The 15068-nt window shown below is 42.3% G+C and overlaps 1 protein-coding gene across 1 annotated transcript in view; it reads right to left on the bottom strand.

Annotated features, from left to right (window-relative positions):
- Positions 1-14756, bottom strand: part of LOC124775200 (glutamate receptor 1-like) — a 91745-nt gene extending 76989 nt beyond the window's left edge. Inside the window, exons 1-2 of the mRNA XM_047250039.1 lie at positions 14365-14756; positions 1859-2150 (exon numbers count right to left, since the gene is read on the bottom strand). Coding sequence (XP_047105995.1) covers positions 1859-2150; positions 14365-14756 — 684 coding nt within the window. The remainder of the gene's footprint in view (positions 1-1858; positions 2151-14364) is intronic.
- Positions 14757-15068: the final 312 nt, after the last annotated feature.

Here is a 15068-nt window from a genome sequence, read left to right as displayed (position 1 = left end):
GGTCCTCCGGGTACGAAACTCCTTCCTGATGCGATTTAGGAGCAGGGTGACACACCTTTTGTGTACCGTAATAGGGTTAAGGCCACCTTTGGACGAAAGTAAGGTTAAAGTATCGAACTGAACTTTGAAAATGTGCCCTTTAAAAAGAAACCAACATAACGTTCGTTGTATACTCTTGGCTAGATGGTCGGAGATTGGAAGAATTTGCGCCAAATAATTCATCTTGCTTGTAATGGCGATCTCTATGGTCTTAACTTTCAGTAGTATGTTCAAGTCACAGTCCTTGTGAAGTATCAAAGCAGAACGTAATATATTAAGCTTGTGTGACCAGTTCTTCGTCAGGAATTTGTCTGGTTTGGCCTCAAAGGTAACACCGAGAGTTGTGTGATAATCCTTGACAACTGAGTACTGTCGGGAAGGCTTCGCAAGAGAGATCGAGGCGTGGTATTTGCTATGCATTATCTTTGGTTGAAGGTTAGTAATACTTACACAATTTTGCTATGGATAAATACGTAAGAAATGTGGTGGGAATACATATCTACAAGGCGCCTCGAATCAAGTAATTTGTTACAGACACAACCTTAATCTCTCTCCCCTATGCCGTCCAGCTCTAACACACACACACACACACACACACACACACACACACACACACGCACGTGCGGTGGAAAATGTCCTATAATGTCGCACTCGTATTGTGTTAACTCGCTTATAAAGTTTTTTCGGCCGATACCACTTTGAGTGGCCGTTACTGCTCACGACACGTAGACTGCCATACAGAAAGCATATAAATTTTTCCAACAACGTGCCCATAATAATGTCGCATTATCACAGACAAGGGAATATAACTTAAAATTTTCAACTATCTGCCCATGCCACTGGGTGCTGACGTGGAAGTAAACTGCAGGCACTGCAACTCGTTACAAATTTTGCTACACTGTCAATGCTCCATGCCATAACGTTGCGCTGCTGCTATTGGAAGCAACGTTGCTGAAATACACATTTATAGCAGGGATATAAATCAATGCCAAAAATTATAAACCATTTTAATAGCAGCAATGTCACTAACATATTTGGCAGATCCTTACTGGCTGCCTTCTGCTGCTATTTAAAATGACTTTTTGGCAATATTGTGAATGTAAGTGGCTACTACTATTGCTGCTGATGCTTCCGGTGGACTACTGGCACTCTTGCTGCTCAGGCGTTAAAATAGCATTAAATTCACAGGTAATTTCTAAGTACTCTCTTCTGCAGGCACCCTGCTTTCTCCAGTACCCTTCCAAAGAACCAAAATCAGCCATCGTCCTTCTCTATGACTGAGGGTGTGCGATCATTATGCATACTGTGTGTTTCCTGCCAATAAATCCTGAATCAAGTGACAAATTTTTATGAAATCACTTTTAATCGTACTTCGATTAGTAAAATTCTGTTAAGGCAAGAAACATTGCTCCTACCTCTTTTCCTAGGTGCATGGCTTTAAGGACGTCACTATAACTTGTAACCTGCTGTTGTAATAATTGATTTCTTGTTAAAGTAAGCAACAGGTGAAATTTGACCCTAAATTCATAGAGACTCAGTCTGAAATCTTAGACTTGTAATACATTCATGAAAACTAGGACCTTATTTCATAGTGAAGGCAGCGGCAGCTTTTAGCCTCACATTCAAAACTATCTCACAAACGGCTCGTTTGCGGACCCGTGTCTTCTGGAACGTTCTTGCTTCTGTTATGATACACTTTGAAAGGGTGTACTTTTTGCTCTTAATTATGATAACTTCCGCTGTTAGTAAATTAATAGATAAATTGTTAACTTTCATAGCTAAGTAAGCTTAGCGCCACGTCTAGTGGCTAGCAAGTTACCTTTTTGGTGAACTCAATTAGGATGCGAGTTTCGGTGCCATCCGCGGGGAGGGAACCTGTCTTGAGTACGACGTACGGAGGGTAATTGATTGTTGCGAAAACCATCTGTCGGCCCTGCAGGTCTGCAGTCCTGTCGGCGAAGAGGTCTGCTGACGGCGGCTCAAATCCACTTCCCGGCCGCCACCGCGCCACCACCACCTCGTGTCGCCACGTCTCTTCTCCTGTGAAGTTCAGGGTCACCAGCTCGAAGCTGGCGATCGACGTCGATTTGAAATGGTAAAGTATGCCTGTACTATCAGAATTATGTGAGTCGGAGGCCAACCGAAAAACATATTTTATCTCTAAGTTACTGTCTAAGTGTCCGAAGTGGAAGGTGGTTCGCTGAACTTAATTGATAGGATTATTCACTCTAAATATTAATTTATCGGTATTTCAGCTTGTGAAGATGTAGCCGTTAGTAATAGGCAATTTTTTCTGTAACTTCTCTCGCTTTCTTAGTTTATATACCTTTGATGCTGTAGCAAGCAGTAGTTGGCAATATTGTTAAAACGTAACTAAAATTCGTTTATTTTTCTCTAATGGCTTAATAGGTACTTTTAGTACCTGCATTACTTATTGGTGTACAATTTTAATGGCGAGTAGTGTATAATATTAACTGTTATGTAAAGAACTCCTATGTAAATCGTAGAGATGAAAGCACAGAGGGCGATAGCGAAAGCACTATTGAACAGTGTTATACGATGAGGGAATGTTAGTTATTGTGTGTGTATGTGCGTGTGTATGTGTGTGTGTGTTTGCGGTAGTATGACGGGACGTGCGGTGTTTATGTGATATGCAAAAGCTTGCCGAAACAGTGACTCGTGGAACTCATCAACTTACGATTCGGATTACCGTCGCAGTGCGTAATGAAAGTTGAAGTGACCATTATGAACAGGAAGATCTTACGGTTTGAGTATTACTAAGTGGATTATTTCTCAACCGGTAATGATATGCCTACGCGAATAGGCATTGTAGTTGGTGCTACCATACGAGCGAAACTGTTTTTACATCTAACTTCTTTGCGGGAGCCGCGGTTCCATAAAACTGTGTATTGTGTGTGTCTTATTAATGAACAATCGAGTGTTTGAAGCCGTAACTGTCGCGGTGAACATAATTACTACTGCCCGTCAGGCGAGAGAACTTTCTTTTTTTGGGTCATGAGTATTCTGATAGGTCTGACGCGGCTGCCACTTATTCCTCTTCTGTGTCAACCTCTTCATATTATAGTAGTACTTGCAACTTACGTCCTCAATCATTTGCTAGGTGTTTTCCAATCTCTGTCTTCCTTTACAGTTTTTACCCTCTACGGATACCTTGGAGGTCATTTCCTGAAGTCTTAACAAACATCCTATCATCCTGTCCCTTCTCCTTGTCAGTATTTCTTCTCCGACTCTGTGCAGAACCTCTTCACTCTATAATTCACCGTCCACACAATTTTCAACATTCGCCTATAGCACCACACCGCAAATGCTTAGATTATCTTCTGTTAAGGTTTTCCAACAGGCTATGTTTTACTACCGTACAACGCTTTGCTCCAAACGTACATTATCAGACATTTCTTCCTCAAGTTAAGGCCTATTTTTGATACTAGTAGAACTTCTCTTGGCCACGAATGCCCTCTTTGTCAGTACTCTTCTGCTTTTGATGTCTTCCTTGCTCCGTCCATCATTGGTTATTTAGCTGCCTAGGTTGCAGAATTCCGTAAATTCATCTACTTCGTTTCCAACTAACCTGTTGTTAAGTTTCTCGCTGTTCTCATTTCGCCTGCCGGGGTCGCAGGTTCGAATCCTGCCTCGGGCATGGATGTATGTGATGTCCTTAGGTTAGTTAGGTTTAAGTAGTTCTAAGTCTAGGGGACTGATGGCCCCAGATGATAAATCCCATAGTGCTCAGAGACATTTGAACCATTTGTTCTCATTTCATCTACTTCTCATTACTTTCGTCTTTCGTCGAGATTCTCTCAGTCAATGTGTACTCATTACACTCTTCACTCCATTCAGCAGGTCTCGTAGCTGTTGATCACTTTCACTGAGAATAGCAATGTTATCAGCGAATCTTACCATTAATATTTCTTCACCTTCAATTGTAATTCCACTTTTGAACCTTTCTTTTATTTCCATCATTGCTTCTTTAATGTATGCATCGAAGAGCAGGAGGGAAAGACTACATCCCCGTCTTACACCCTTTTTAATCAGACCTTTTCGTTCGTGGTCGTCCACTCTTATTATTCGCTATTGGCTCTTGTACATATTGTATATTACCCTTCACTCCCTATAGCTTTCCCCCAAATTTACTCCTAATTTCGAATGTCATGCACCATTTGACATTATCAAACGCTTTTTCCAGGTCGGCGAATCCTATGAACGTGTCTTGATTTTTCTTTAGTCTTGCTCCCATTTTCAACCACAGCGTCAGAAATTCCTCTCTGCTGCCTTTACCTTTTCTAAAGCCAAACTGATCATCATTTATCACATTTTCTTTTCCATTCTTCTGTTTGTTATTCTAGTAAGCAACCTGGATGCATGAGCTGTTAAGCTGATTGTGCGGTAGCTCTCGCACTTGTCAGCGGTTTTACTGACTGCGAATTTGCGACTGGGGTAGTTATATGCAAACGTGGTGAACAGTAACATAGCGGGCGGAAATTGTCACGAACAGTGGGTGTATAACGTACTGAAACGAGAGCTAGACGTGTACGTGCTAGACCTGTAGATTATCACCAACAATTACGTCTATTCAGGCAGTCGCCTGTTCAGCGCCAGTGCGGTTGACTTTGCAGCGTAACTGAGAATAGGCTTCGCAAGCATAATTCGTCGTGTAAATGCGACAAATGGAGTTGCCGTAGTAACTTTGTCTGCAACATTGCGAGCTGCCGCCGTCGTCGCAAAACGCCGTTACGCCTCTGCAAAAAACAAATGTTTTAACTGCATTTCCGTGCGCTCTCTCCAGTTAGAAGTTAACAGAATTCAGCAGTTCAGGTTGTAAACTGTTTGTTTCATCATGGAACGACTTTTTTCTTTTTCTTTTCTTAATTTTTATTCCAAAAATGACTTTGCGTGAAGTGAACTATTGACTTTCAATGTATCTCTGTTGACCTACCATTAGTTATAACTATATTTCTTTTGAGATATTGAACATGGCTGCTCCTCAGCAAGTGTGCATACAAGAGCTTCAGTGCTTTAGAAATAACAGCCAACCAGTTCCAAAGTACAGGTTTAATTAATCTTGACTATGGTTTCGACGGTTTCAAGACCGTCTTATTATCTGTAGTCTTTGTGGGAGTCGTTTACTCTAGCATACGTCATCCACTCAACCATAACTTAAATAAGTTATGTAAAATTAGCAGCCGTCCATTGACATAAACAAAGTGCGTACTTATTTCACTAGTCACAGAGAGAGACAATAAACTTATCATTAATTATGGTGGATGATTATGTGATTATGTAATAAACATTCAGGGATGGTGGAGAAGGGTAAATGTACTGATTTGACATAACAGACCCTGGCCCTGAAACGATCCAGTCGAAAGTTATTAGCGAAAATCGCTATTAACCTGTGTCGGTTACATATTCTGGTACGGTTGTTGCTAAGTTTGTAGTGTACGCAACTTTCAGACATGGTCGCATTGACGAAAACAAGAAAAAAACAGCTAATGAACTTGGGTTTTAAAATGCGGACCTTAACAGCCATGAGAACTTCTTCATCTTCGAAAATGTGAAACACGTCTCTCCTTCAGAAAGCTACTTGGTTTTCATATTGTTGGAGGAGGTTGTGTGGACCAAAACAAGAAAAAAATCCAGTCTATATAGGCTCTAAAACGAATTCCATAAGAGCTACGAGCAGTAGAATTGATGTGTTTCACAATACCGAAGATGAATATTTTCTGGTAGCTCTTAAGGTATGTAGTTTAAGAACCTATGTTTACCAGACACCTTTTCCTAGTTTTACTCCATTCCACCATCTCTGAAAGTTACTTATCCTCCAATGTTAGACGGCCGAGGAGGCCGAGCGGTTCTAGGCGCTACTGTCTGGAACCGCGCGACCACTACGGTCGCAGGTTCGAATCCTGCCTCGGGCACGGATGTATGATGTCCTTAGGTTAGTTAGGTTTAAGTAGTTCTAAGTTCTAAGGGACTGATGACCACAGCAGTTAAGTCCCATAGTGTTCAGCGCCATTTGAACCAATTTACCTTTCTCAATCACCCCTGAAAATTCGTGACGTCATCACGCAATCATCCTGTATGTGTACTATAAGACGGCGCCAATTATTTACGTTTGCCAAAGGCGTAATACTCTAATTGCAATAGCAAAATTAAACATCTGCTGCCCTTTATTCTAATAAAACGTTCTCTCAAAAAGTTACTGTTTACGTTCTTTTCAACAGAGAATGAATCACAACGACTTCTAATCATGCAATTGCGTAACAGATGTTTGTGTTAGTGAGATCGCGATAAAGTCACCAAGGTGACTTGAGTAGTTCGGCCAGCCATGTGGAACGTGAACAAAGTGGGCACTATCAGTATAGTTCGCCATGATCAAATCGTAAATGACCAACTTCAGGAAAGTGCCGTCTCCATTATCTTGAAACCATGGGTTTTCATTTGCCACTGATAAGGTTTTCTCTTTCCTACCGCTGTTGGGGGAAAAACAATGCCGCGGTGTGAAATGGAGTTGGCAACAACATGATAATGTGGGTCACAGCCACTATAACAGGTTGTGTATTATGACCTTTAAATATTAAATCAGCATACCAGCCCACTACTCAGGTATCTGTTTGAACAAAGGTGAAATGTACAATATTTGACGATAAACAATTCTTCCCAAGGACATTTGTCATGAGGGTCTTAAATTTCCTTAGGCGTTCGGCTCATTTCTCTCTGCGTCTGAGAATGTCGGATGTCTCTGCGTTCTCTAGCCTTTAGTAGCATCGTACCGCCCTTTCGATGTGATTTTTCTCGTGTTACAAAATAATATCAAATGCAGCTACAGATGTAAACATAGAAAATATTCACCGTGAACCGGACGCTATCTGTAACACTTCAACATAATTGTACAGATCTCATTCAAACATAATGAGCGTGGAAGGTACTTATTACAAAGCTGAATCTACCTGTTGTAAAGCCGTTACATCAGTACGTTCTTTCGACGTCACTTCATTGTAGACACCTTTCTGTACCAGTAAAAGGAGACAATATATGTACGTATTGGCAGGTTCGGTGATTAATAAACAATTTATTCGTAGTTTTGTATTTTACTTCTTAAGGAATTCTGTTTCATTCACTACACCCGCTCCCTTTGATGAACAGAATTTGAGTTCTTCCCTTCCTCCCCTCTCCTCCCCCTCACCCTTATCAGAGCAAATCCCTTCAGCCCATATAATAATGCATTGAAAATGGATAGACACTAGCCGAAATATGGATTTGCAAAAAAGAAAAACAAAGATGATTGATTTACTGCACTCTATAACAGCAATGGAAAAAGAGGCGTTTTATAAGAAAAGGAGAAACTTCTGCAGCGGTCTGGACAGAGAACTCAGAAAGAGACTCATAAAATGTCTTGTATCGAGTGTTCTTCTATATGGCGCTCAAACATGGACTATGAGGAAAAAAGACAGAGAAAGGCTGGAGGCTTTTGAGATCTAGACATGGCGGAAGATGGAAAGAATAAGTTGGATGGACAGAGTAAAAAATGAAGAAGTACTGAGAAGAGTGGGAGAGAAAAGGCAGTTACTAGATGTAATAAAGAGAAGAAAAAGAGATTGGATTGGGCATATATTAAGAAAGAATGACGGACTGATAAAAACAGTTTTAGAAGGTTATGTAGAAGGGAAAAGGAAGCGAGGAAGGAAGAGATTCCAGATACTGGATGACATGATGGACGGTACAACATACAACAGCCTTAAGAAGGAAGCAATGGATCGCAGAAAATGGAGAGGCAAAGGACCCGCTAATATGGCAGATAACTGATGATGATGATGATGATGATGATAATTTATAAATCAGATCACAGTCGCTGAGTGCACCCACGTTCCTAATGGGAGGTAACCTGACATATGTAATACTTTTCGTTCCTTAAAGTGTGTATACATTTTTCTGGCAGACTCTCCATATTAGGGCTCTGAACAGCGTCAGATGTTTAGTGATCACTATGAAGAACATGGAGGACCCGCGTATTCGTGTGAAAAATTCTGAACGTGGCAGAATTTGAAATTGGCTTCATTTTGTAGTTTGATTTGGCCTCCTGGTCGAACAGGGTAATACTCAGATTAGTGGCGCATTTGCATGTGGCAATGGCCCCTTATTGGGCTTCGTGGGGACGTGAGCATGGGCATAGACATCGTCACGATTCAGGTCTACCACATCTGACCAGCAGAGCGGAGGAATGCCATATCGTGCATCAAGCACGTCGCAAAATCTTCACATGTGTGCTTGCCGTCCGAGAACTAGAAACGGACGCCTTGCAACAATCTTTGTCATCCTGCACTACTGATCGGGGAATAGCACCATCCGGACTAAGAAATTACTGACACATGTTAGCTGTCCTTTTAGTGGTGCCATAAAAAGATAGCATGAACAGCTGATAGATGGGGTCGCATTGTGTTCAGTTGTGAATCGCAGTTTTGCGCTAGTCCAGATGACATCGGTAAGTGTGTTGGTGGGCTATGTAGAGGTCCTTTCGCTCTAACGTTTTCGAGAGGCACAGCGGTGTTATTCCTAGCGTTATGCAGTGGGGAGCCACCAGGTATATTTTCAAATCACGATTGGCAGAGTTTGATGACACTCTGACGCAAGGAAATGTAGAGTCATCTTGAGGCCCCAAGCGTTACCTCACATGCGACCATTTTGTGGTACTCTTTTGCGAGAGAATAATGTTCGCCTAGACATGAAACGTCTCTCTATGAACTGTCTGCATGATGTTGAGGTACTGCCCTGGCAAGCAATATACCTGTGCAGATAGATCATGTGTTGGACCAGCTCGGATGTCTGCTACTTTCCAGTGCCAGAATCCCGGATCCCAACGACCAGTTACAACAGAAGTCAGCAAGTTTGCTTCAGGAGAAGATACAATGGCTTTATGACAGACATCCAAACAGAATAAGTGCATACGTCCAATCCATTTGGGTTACATACCCATACTGATAAGGGGGATCATACTACCAAGTTCCTGTAAATTTTCTTTGGTTTTGTAAGTACTCCAGTGACATCAGATACCCTCTAAACCCCATAAATTTAATTTCGTTCCATTCTCCCCTTTTGCATGATTTATCTTTTTTGCCAGGCACTGCAGCTGGACACTGTCGCTAATATACATTTTGTTCGTAAGTACAGATTTGAAATTGAGTTTTAAGTAAACGAAGAAAGAATCAATAATGGCATTCGATAATTATCTGGGTCCTAAATACACATCTAATTCCCAATCTCCTGGCATATCGATCTTCCCCTTTGACTGTAAAACTCTTAATATTTTGTCTCGGCCAAATGAAGACTGCAATTTAGGATTTGTATGTTTTATTCCCTGTATTTTCAGCTTAATATTCGTTGTTTCTAGGTTCCTGCTTGAATCAATATCTTATAAATAGGAGTTAATAGCGGACACGACATCATATATTGTCTTCTTCTCAGTTATCTTTGCAGTTACTAGGATATTTTTGTAATTTCTTGCGTGTTTGAGTGCTTACTATGAGCAAACTTTCATTTTAAAAACAGTGTAGTGTACAGTACTGCCGTTGCTATCGACCGTTGTCTCGACCCTCGATTTCTTGCGTGTTTGAGTGCTTACTATGAGCAAACTTTCATTTTAAAAACAGTGTAGTGTACAGTACTGCCGTTGCTATCGACCGTTGTCTCGACCCTCGTAACGTATAGGCTTTCGTTTGTTTTTGCTTGGATCAGCTCAGTTCAAAAAAATGGTTCAAATGGCTCTGAGCACTATGGGACTTAACTGCTGAGGTCATTAGCCTCCTAGAACTTAGAACTACTTAAACCTAACTTACCTAAGGACATCACACACAACCATGCCAGAGGCAGGCTTCGAACCTGCGACCGTACTGATCACGTGGGTCCTGACTGTAGCGCCTAGAACCGCTTGGCCACCCCGGCCGGCAGATCAGCTCAGTGTCGGTTGGACTGTCAGTAACAGAGCACCGTGAGTTCCTGCTGCTGACAAGGTGAGTACACTGTTTATCAGATATCTTTGCGAGTTTCAAACAGGAGCGAGTTCAGAAATGGTTAGGCACTGTGATTGCTGTGTACAGATGGGAGCTGTGTTGGTGACCCTTCGTGCACCGCTCCAGGCAGTGTTGGCTTCCGTCACACAGGTTGAGGCTGCTGACAAGGGAATCACTGTGTGGGGTCGGACGTGGGGATGCGATGGGCGTCGAGTACGCCACATGTGCCCCGATCGATCCACTGCTGTGGCCGCCCCAGGAACTGCCTGCACTGAGGTTCACCCCTCACCTGCGGTCGAGTGGGAGATCATTCCAAAGTCTGGCAAGCAGCGAATGACTTTCTATGGATTCCATTGTGGGATCTCCCTGAATCTTTTGGCTGACGATGTCTCTGAGCCTGATGCTGTCGTCCACCCTGAACCAGAGGAAGCTTCTTGGTCCATAAGGTCTGGGCATTCACAGAGGGCGGGTTTGCCGGTAGTTCAGAGCTCCAGCGCTAGGCTGGATGGGGCCCTTAGGAACATGGCTGCCAAGGAGGGGAAGGAAGACAGTGTGGACTCCGTGTGCATACTGGGAGGGAGTCATTCCAGATGTGGAAAGGGTGCTTCCGGATGGCATGTAGAGTACAGGGTGCAGCCAAGAGATGGTGATGGCCCATGTCGGTACCAATGATGTGTGTCACTTTGGATCGGATGAAATTCTCTCTGGTTTCGGGCAGCTAGCGGTAAAGACTGCCAATCTCGCTTCCGAGATTAAGGTGGAGCTCACAATCTGTAGCATCGTCGAAAGCACCGTCTGTGGTCCTTTGGTGCAGAGCTGAGTGGAAGGTCTGATTCATAGGCTCAGGTGGTTCCGTGACCATGTGTGCTGCAGATTTCTTGACTTGTGCCATAGGGTGATGGGTTTCTGAGTTCCGCTTAATAGGTCAGGAGGCCACTACACACAGGAAGCGGCTACACGGGTGGCGGGGGCTCTGTAGAGGGGACTGGGTGTTTTTTTTAGGTTATACGGTCTCAGGAAACCACAGGAATGGCGTCCGTCTAAAAGGGGCAGGTAGAACACAGTAAGGTAGGTGTAGAAACAATCACTATTGTGGTTGTAAGTATTCGTAGATGTGTTGGAACGGAAACGGAACTCCAAGCACTAATAGAAATCACCGAAGCTCAAATAGTTATAGGTACAGAAAGCTGGCTAAAGTAGGATATAAGTTCAGCTGAAATATTTTCAAACGATCTAACGGTGTTAAGAAAGGATACATTAAATACATTTGGTGGTGGAGTATTTATGGCTGTCAGAAGTAGTTTGCCTTATTGTGAAATTGAAGTACATAGTTCCTGCGCAATGGGTGGAGGTTATACTTGACAATCTGACTAAACTATTAATTTGATCGTTTTACCGACCACCAGACTAAGAAGATATAGTTGCTGAACAGTTCAAAGAAAACTTGAGTCTTATTCCAAATAGGTACCCCACTAATACATTTATAGTCGGCGGCGACTACAATCTACCCTCGATATGTTGGAAAATTATACGTTTAAAGCCGGCGGCAAGCATATAACGTCATCCGAAATTGTACTGAAGGCCTTGTCATAAAATTATTTTGAGGAATTGCTTCAGGTGGCTATTCGAAGCGTAAATGGTTGCGAAAGCATACTTTACCTCTTAGCAACAAATAATCCTAGACGAATAGGGAGTACCATGACGAATACAGGGAATAGCAACCACGAGGAAGTTGCGGCTATGCTGAATACCATAACACCCACAACCATCAAAAAGAAACCCGAAGTACATCTATTAAAAAAAAGCTGAAAAAATGCCCTTAACGCTTTTTTAAGAGACAGTCCCCACTCCTTGCGATCCGATCACGTAAGCGTAGGAAAGATGTGGAATGATTTCGAAGTTATACTATCGACGGCAATTGAGAGATATATAATACATAAATTAATAAGTTATGGTACTGATCCCCCATGGTACACAAAACGGATGAGATCACTGTTGCAGAAGCAACGAAAGAAGTATAATAAATTTAAAAAAATAAACGCAAAATCCCGAAGATTGGCAAAGTTTTGCTGAAGTTCGAAGTATAGTGCGTGCTTCAATGCGAGATGCTTTTAATAATTTCGACAACGAAACTCTATCTCGTAATCTGGCAGAAAACCCAAAGAGATTCTGGTCATATATAAAGCAGACCAGTGGCAAGACGCAATCAATACCTTCACTGCGCGATAACAACGGTGAAGTCACAGATGACAGTGCCACTAAAGCAGAGTTATTAAACATGGTTTTCCGAAACTCATTCACCCAAAGAAGACGAAGTAAATGTTCCCGAATTCCAATCAAGAACAACTGCGAAGATGAGAACTATAGAAGCAGATATTCTCGGTGTCGCAAAGCAGCTTAAACCACTTAATAAAGGTCAGGCTTCCGGTGCAGATGGTATACCAGTCAGGTTCCCTTCAGAGTACGCAGTTGCAATAACTCCATATTTAGCAATTATATAAAACCGCTCGCTCACAGAAGGTTCCGTACCTAACGACAGGAAAGTTGCTCGAGTCACACCAATATCCCCAAAGGGAAATAAGAATAGCCCGCTGAATTACAGGCCCATATCACCAACGTCGATTTGCGGTAGTGGTTTGGAAGATACACTGCATGCGAACATTATGAAGTACCTCGACGGAAACGATTTATTGACACATAGTCAGCACGGATTCAGAAAATACCGTTCTTGCGGAACTGAACTATCTCTTTATGCTCATGAGGTAATGAGTTGCTATCGACAGGAGATGTTAAATTGACTCCACATTTTTTGATTTTCAGAAGGCTTTCGACACCGTTCCTCATAAGCGTCTTCTAACCAAACTGTGTGCCTATGGAACATCGCCTCAGTTGTGCGACTGGATTCGTGATTTCCTGTCAGGGGGGTCACAGTTTGTAGTAATAAACAGAAAGTCATGGAATGAAACAGAAGTAATATTCGGCGTTCCCCAAGGAAGCGTCGTAGGCCCTCTATTGTTCCTGATCTATATTAACGACATAGGAGACAATCTGAGTATCCGTCTTAGATTATTTGCAGATGAATTACCATCTTGTTAAGTCATGAGATGACCAAATCTAATTGCAAAATGACTTAGATAATTAGCAATTGACCCTGAATAAAGTAAAGTGTGAAGTTATTTACATGAGTACTAAAAGAAATCCGCAAAATTTCTATTACGCAATAAGTCACACTAGTCTGAAGGCTGTAAATTAAACTAAATACTTAGGGATTACAATTACAAATAACCTAAATTGGAATGATCACATAGATAATGTTGTGGGTAGAGCAAACCAAAGACTGCGATTCAAAGTCAGAACCCTTAGAAGGAGGAATAGTTCTACTAAAGAGAAAGCTTGCAATGCAATTCTCTGTCAAATTGTGGAGTATTCCTGTGTGGTGTGGGATCCGTATTAGATGGGACTGACGGATGATATTGAAGAACTTCCAAGAAGGGCGGATCGTTTTATATTATCGCAAAATAGGGGAGATAGTGCCACAGACATTTTACGTGAATTGGAATGGCTGTCATTAAATCAAAGGCGGTTTTCGTTGCGACGGGATTGCGAAAACGTTCTGTTGGCCCCCACCTATATAGGGATAAATGATCATCACGATAAAATAAGAGAAATCAGGGTTCGCACAAAAAAAATTAAGTGCTCTTTTTTCCCGCACGCCGTTCGTGCGTGGAACGGTAGAGAGACAGCTTGAATGTGGTTCATTGAACCCTCTGCCAGGTACTTAATTGTGAATAGCAGAGTAATAACGTAAATGGCGAGGTTCCTTATGGTCTTATCTTTCTGTAATGCGATTTTTGGAAAATTGTGTCTCCAAGAGGTAGTTGAAATTTAATCTCTGTTCAACTGTTTCTTTGCGTGGGCTATGTATGTCTGTTACTAATAAGTGAAACCTCTTTTACAAATTTGAGCAATTTTATGCTTTTACCCGCACTTCTCAGCAGCTAAGCTACGAAAAGACTAAATGAGTATCCTAGGTCGATTCCTTAAAAGACGCCATAAAATGCACATATTGTCATAACAGTTTCGTGTAAGTGTTTACGCACACATATGACTACACGGTAAGGAAATGCGAGATGAAAGAGTAGCCCGAACTTATGGGGAAACTGTTTTGAGCTTAAGACGGAAATAAATGGCAAACAGTTAATCACAGAATGCAAATCAACATACTTGTCGTATTTGGGACAACATGAGCATATTGAAAGTTGGAGGCTGAAATGACTATACTATTGCAAACGTTGTGTCTTACCTGTCAGCTTCGTCCACAAGCGTTGCAACAAGGATGTCGGGGATATTCCCAATACCGTGGAGATAGAAAATTTCAGATACGTTAGTGGAGGAAGTTCGCCTGTTCGGCAACACCAGTAAGCGGCGTTTTCCCCTCCGGATGGCCAGTTTGGACGCCTTGAGAAAGGAGTCCACAGCCGTGACGGCATCGCCGCAGCGAATCACGACCCCCTGGCAGTCCGCGTCCAGGGCGGACACCAGGAGCCCCTCAACTGAACCGTTGGTGGTGGCCAGTGAAATGCGCACAGTCGTGGTCCCAGAAGGAATGGCATCAAGAGCGGAATCTGGATGATCTGATAACAATAATATACAATTATAGTTGCCAAAGTGTTGCCTGGAAACTTCGGACGCCATTTCACGTATCACGTCGTCAAAAGAGCTGCGAAGATCTTGCAGCAGTGCAATACGTCCTTCGCAATAAGCGAATTCAAATACTGCAATCAGCAACACAATATACATTTCTTGCGGAAAATAAAGTCCCTCAGAATTTGCCCCTCAGAAATACAGTTTATTTTAAAACTAATGATTTTTCGTCCCAATTTGAACCTTAGAACTGAATTGCAAGTACTACACAGCCTTCCCTAGCTGATACTTTCTCACACTTACCAGAACCTACCCCACTTAGCTTGTGCGTGTATGAGGGTGGCAATACTCTTTAGAAGAGAA

Source organism: Schistocerca piceifrons, chromosome 2, assembly GCF_021461385.2.
Source record: "Schistocerca piceifrons isolate TAMUIC-IGC-003096 chromosome 2, iqSchPice1.1, whole genome shotgun sequence".
Classification (NCBI taxonomy): Eukaryota; Metazoa; Arthropoda; class Insecta; order Orthoptera; family Acrididae; genus Schistocerca; species Schistocerca piceifrons.
Note: the sequence above shows the minus strand (reverse complement) of the source record. Positions and strands in the feature narration are given on the sequence as shown.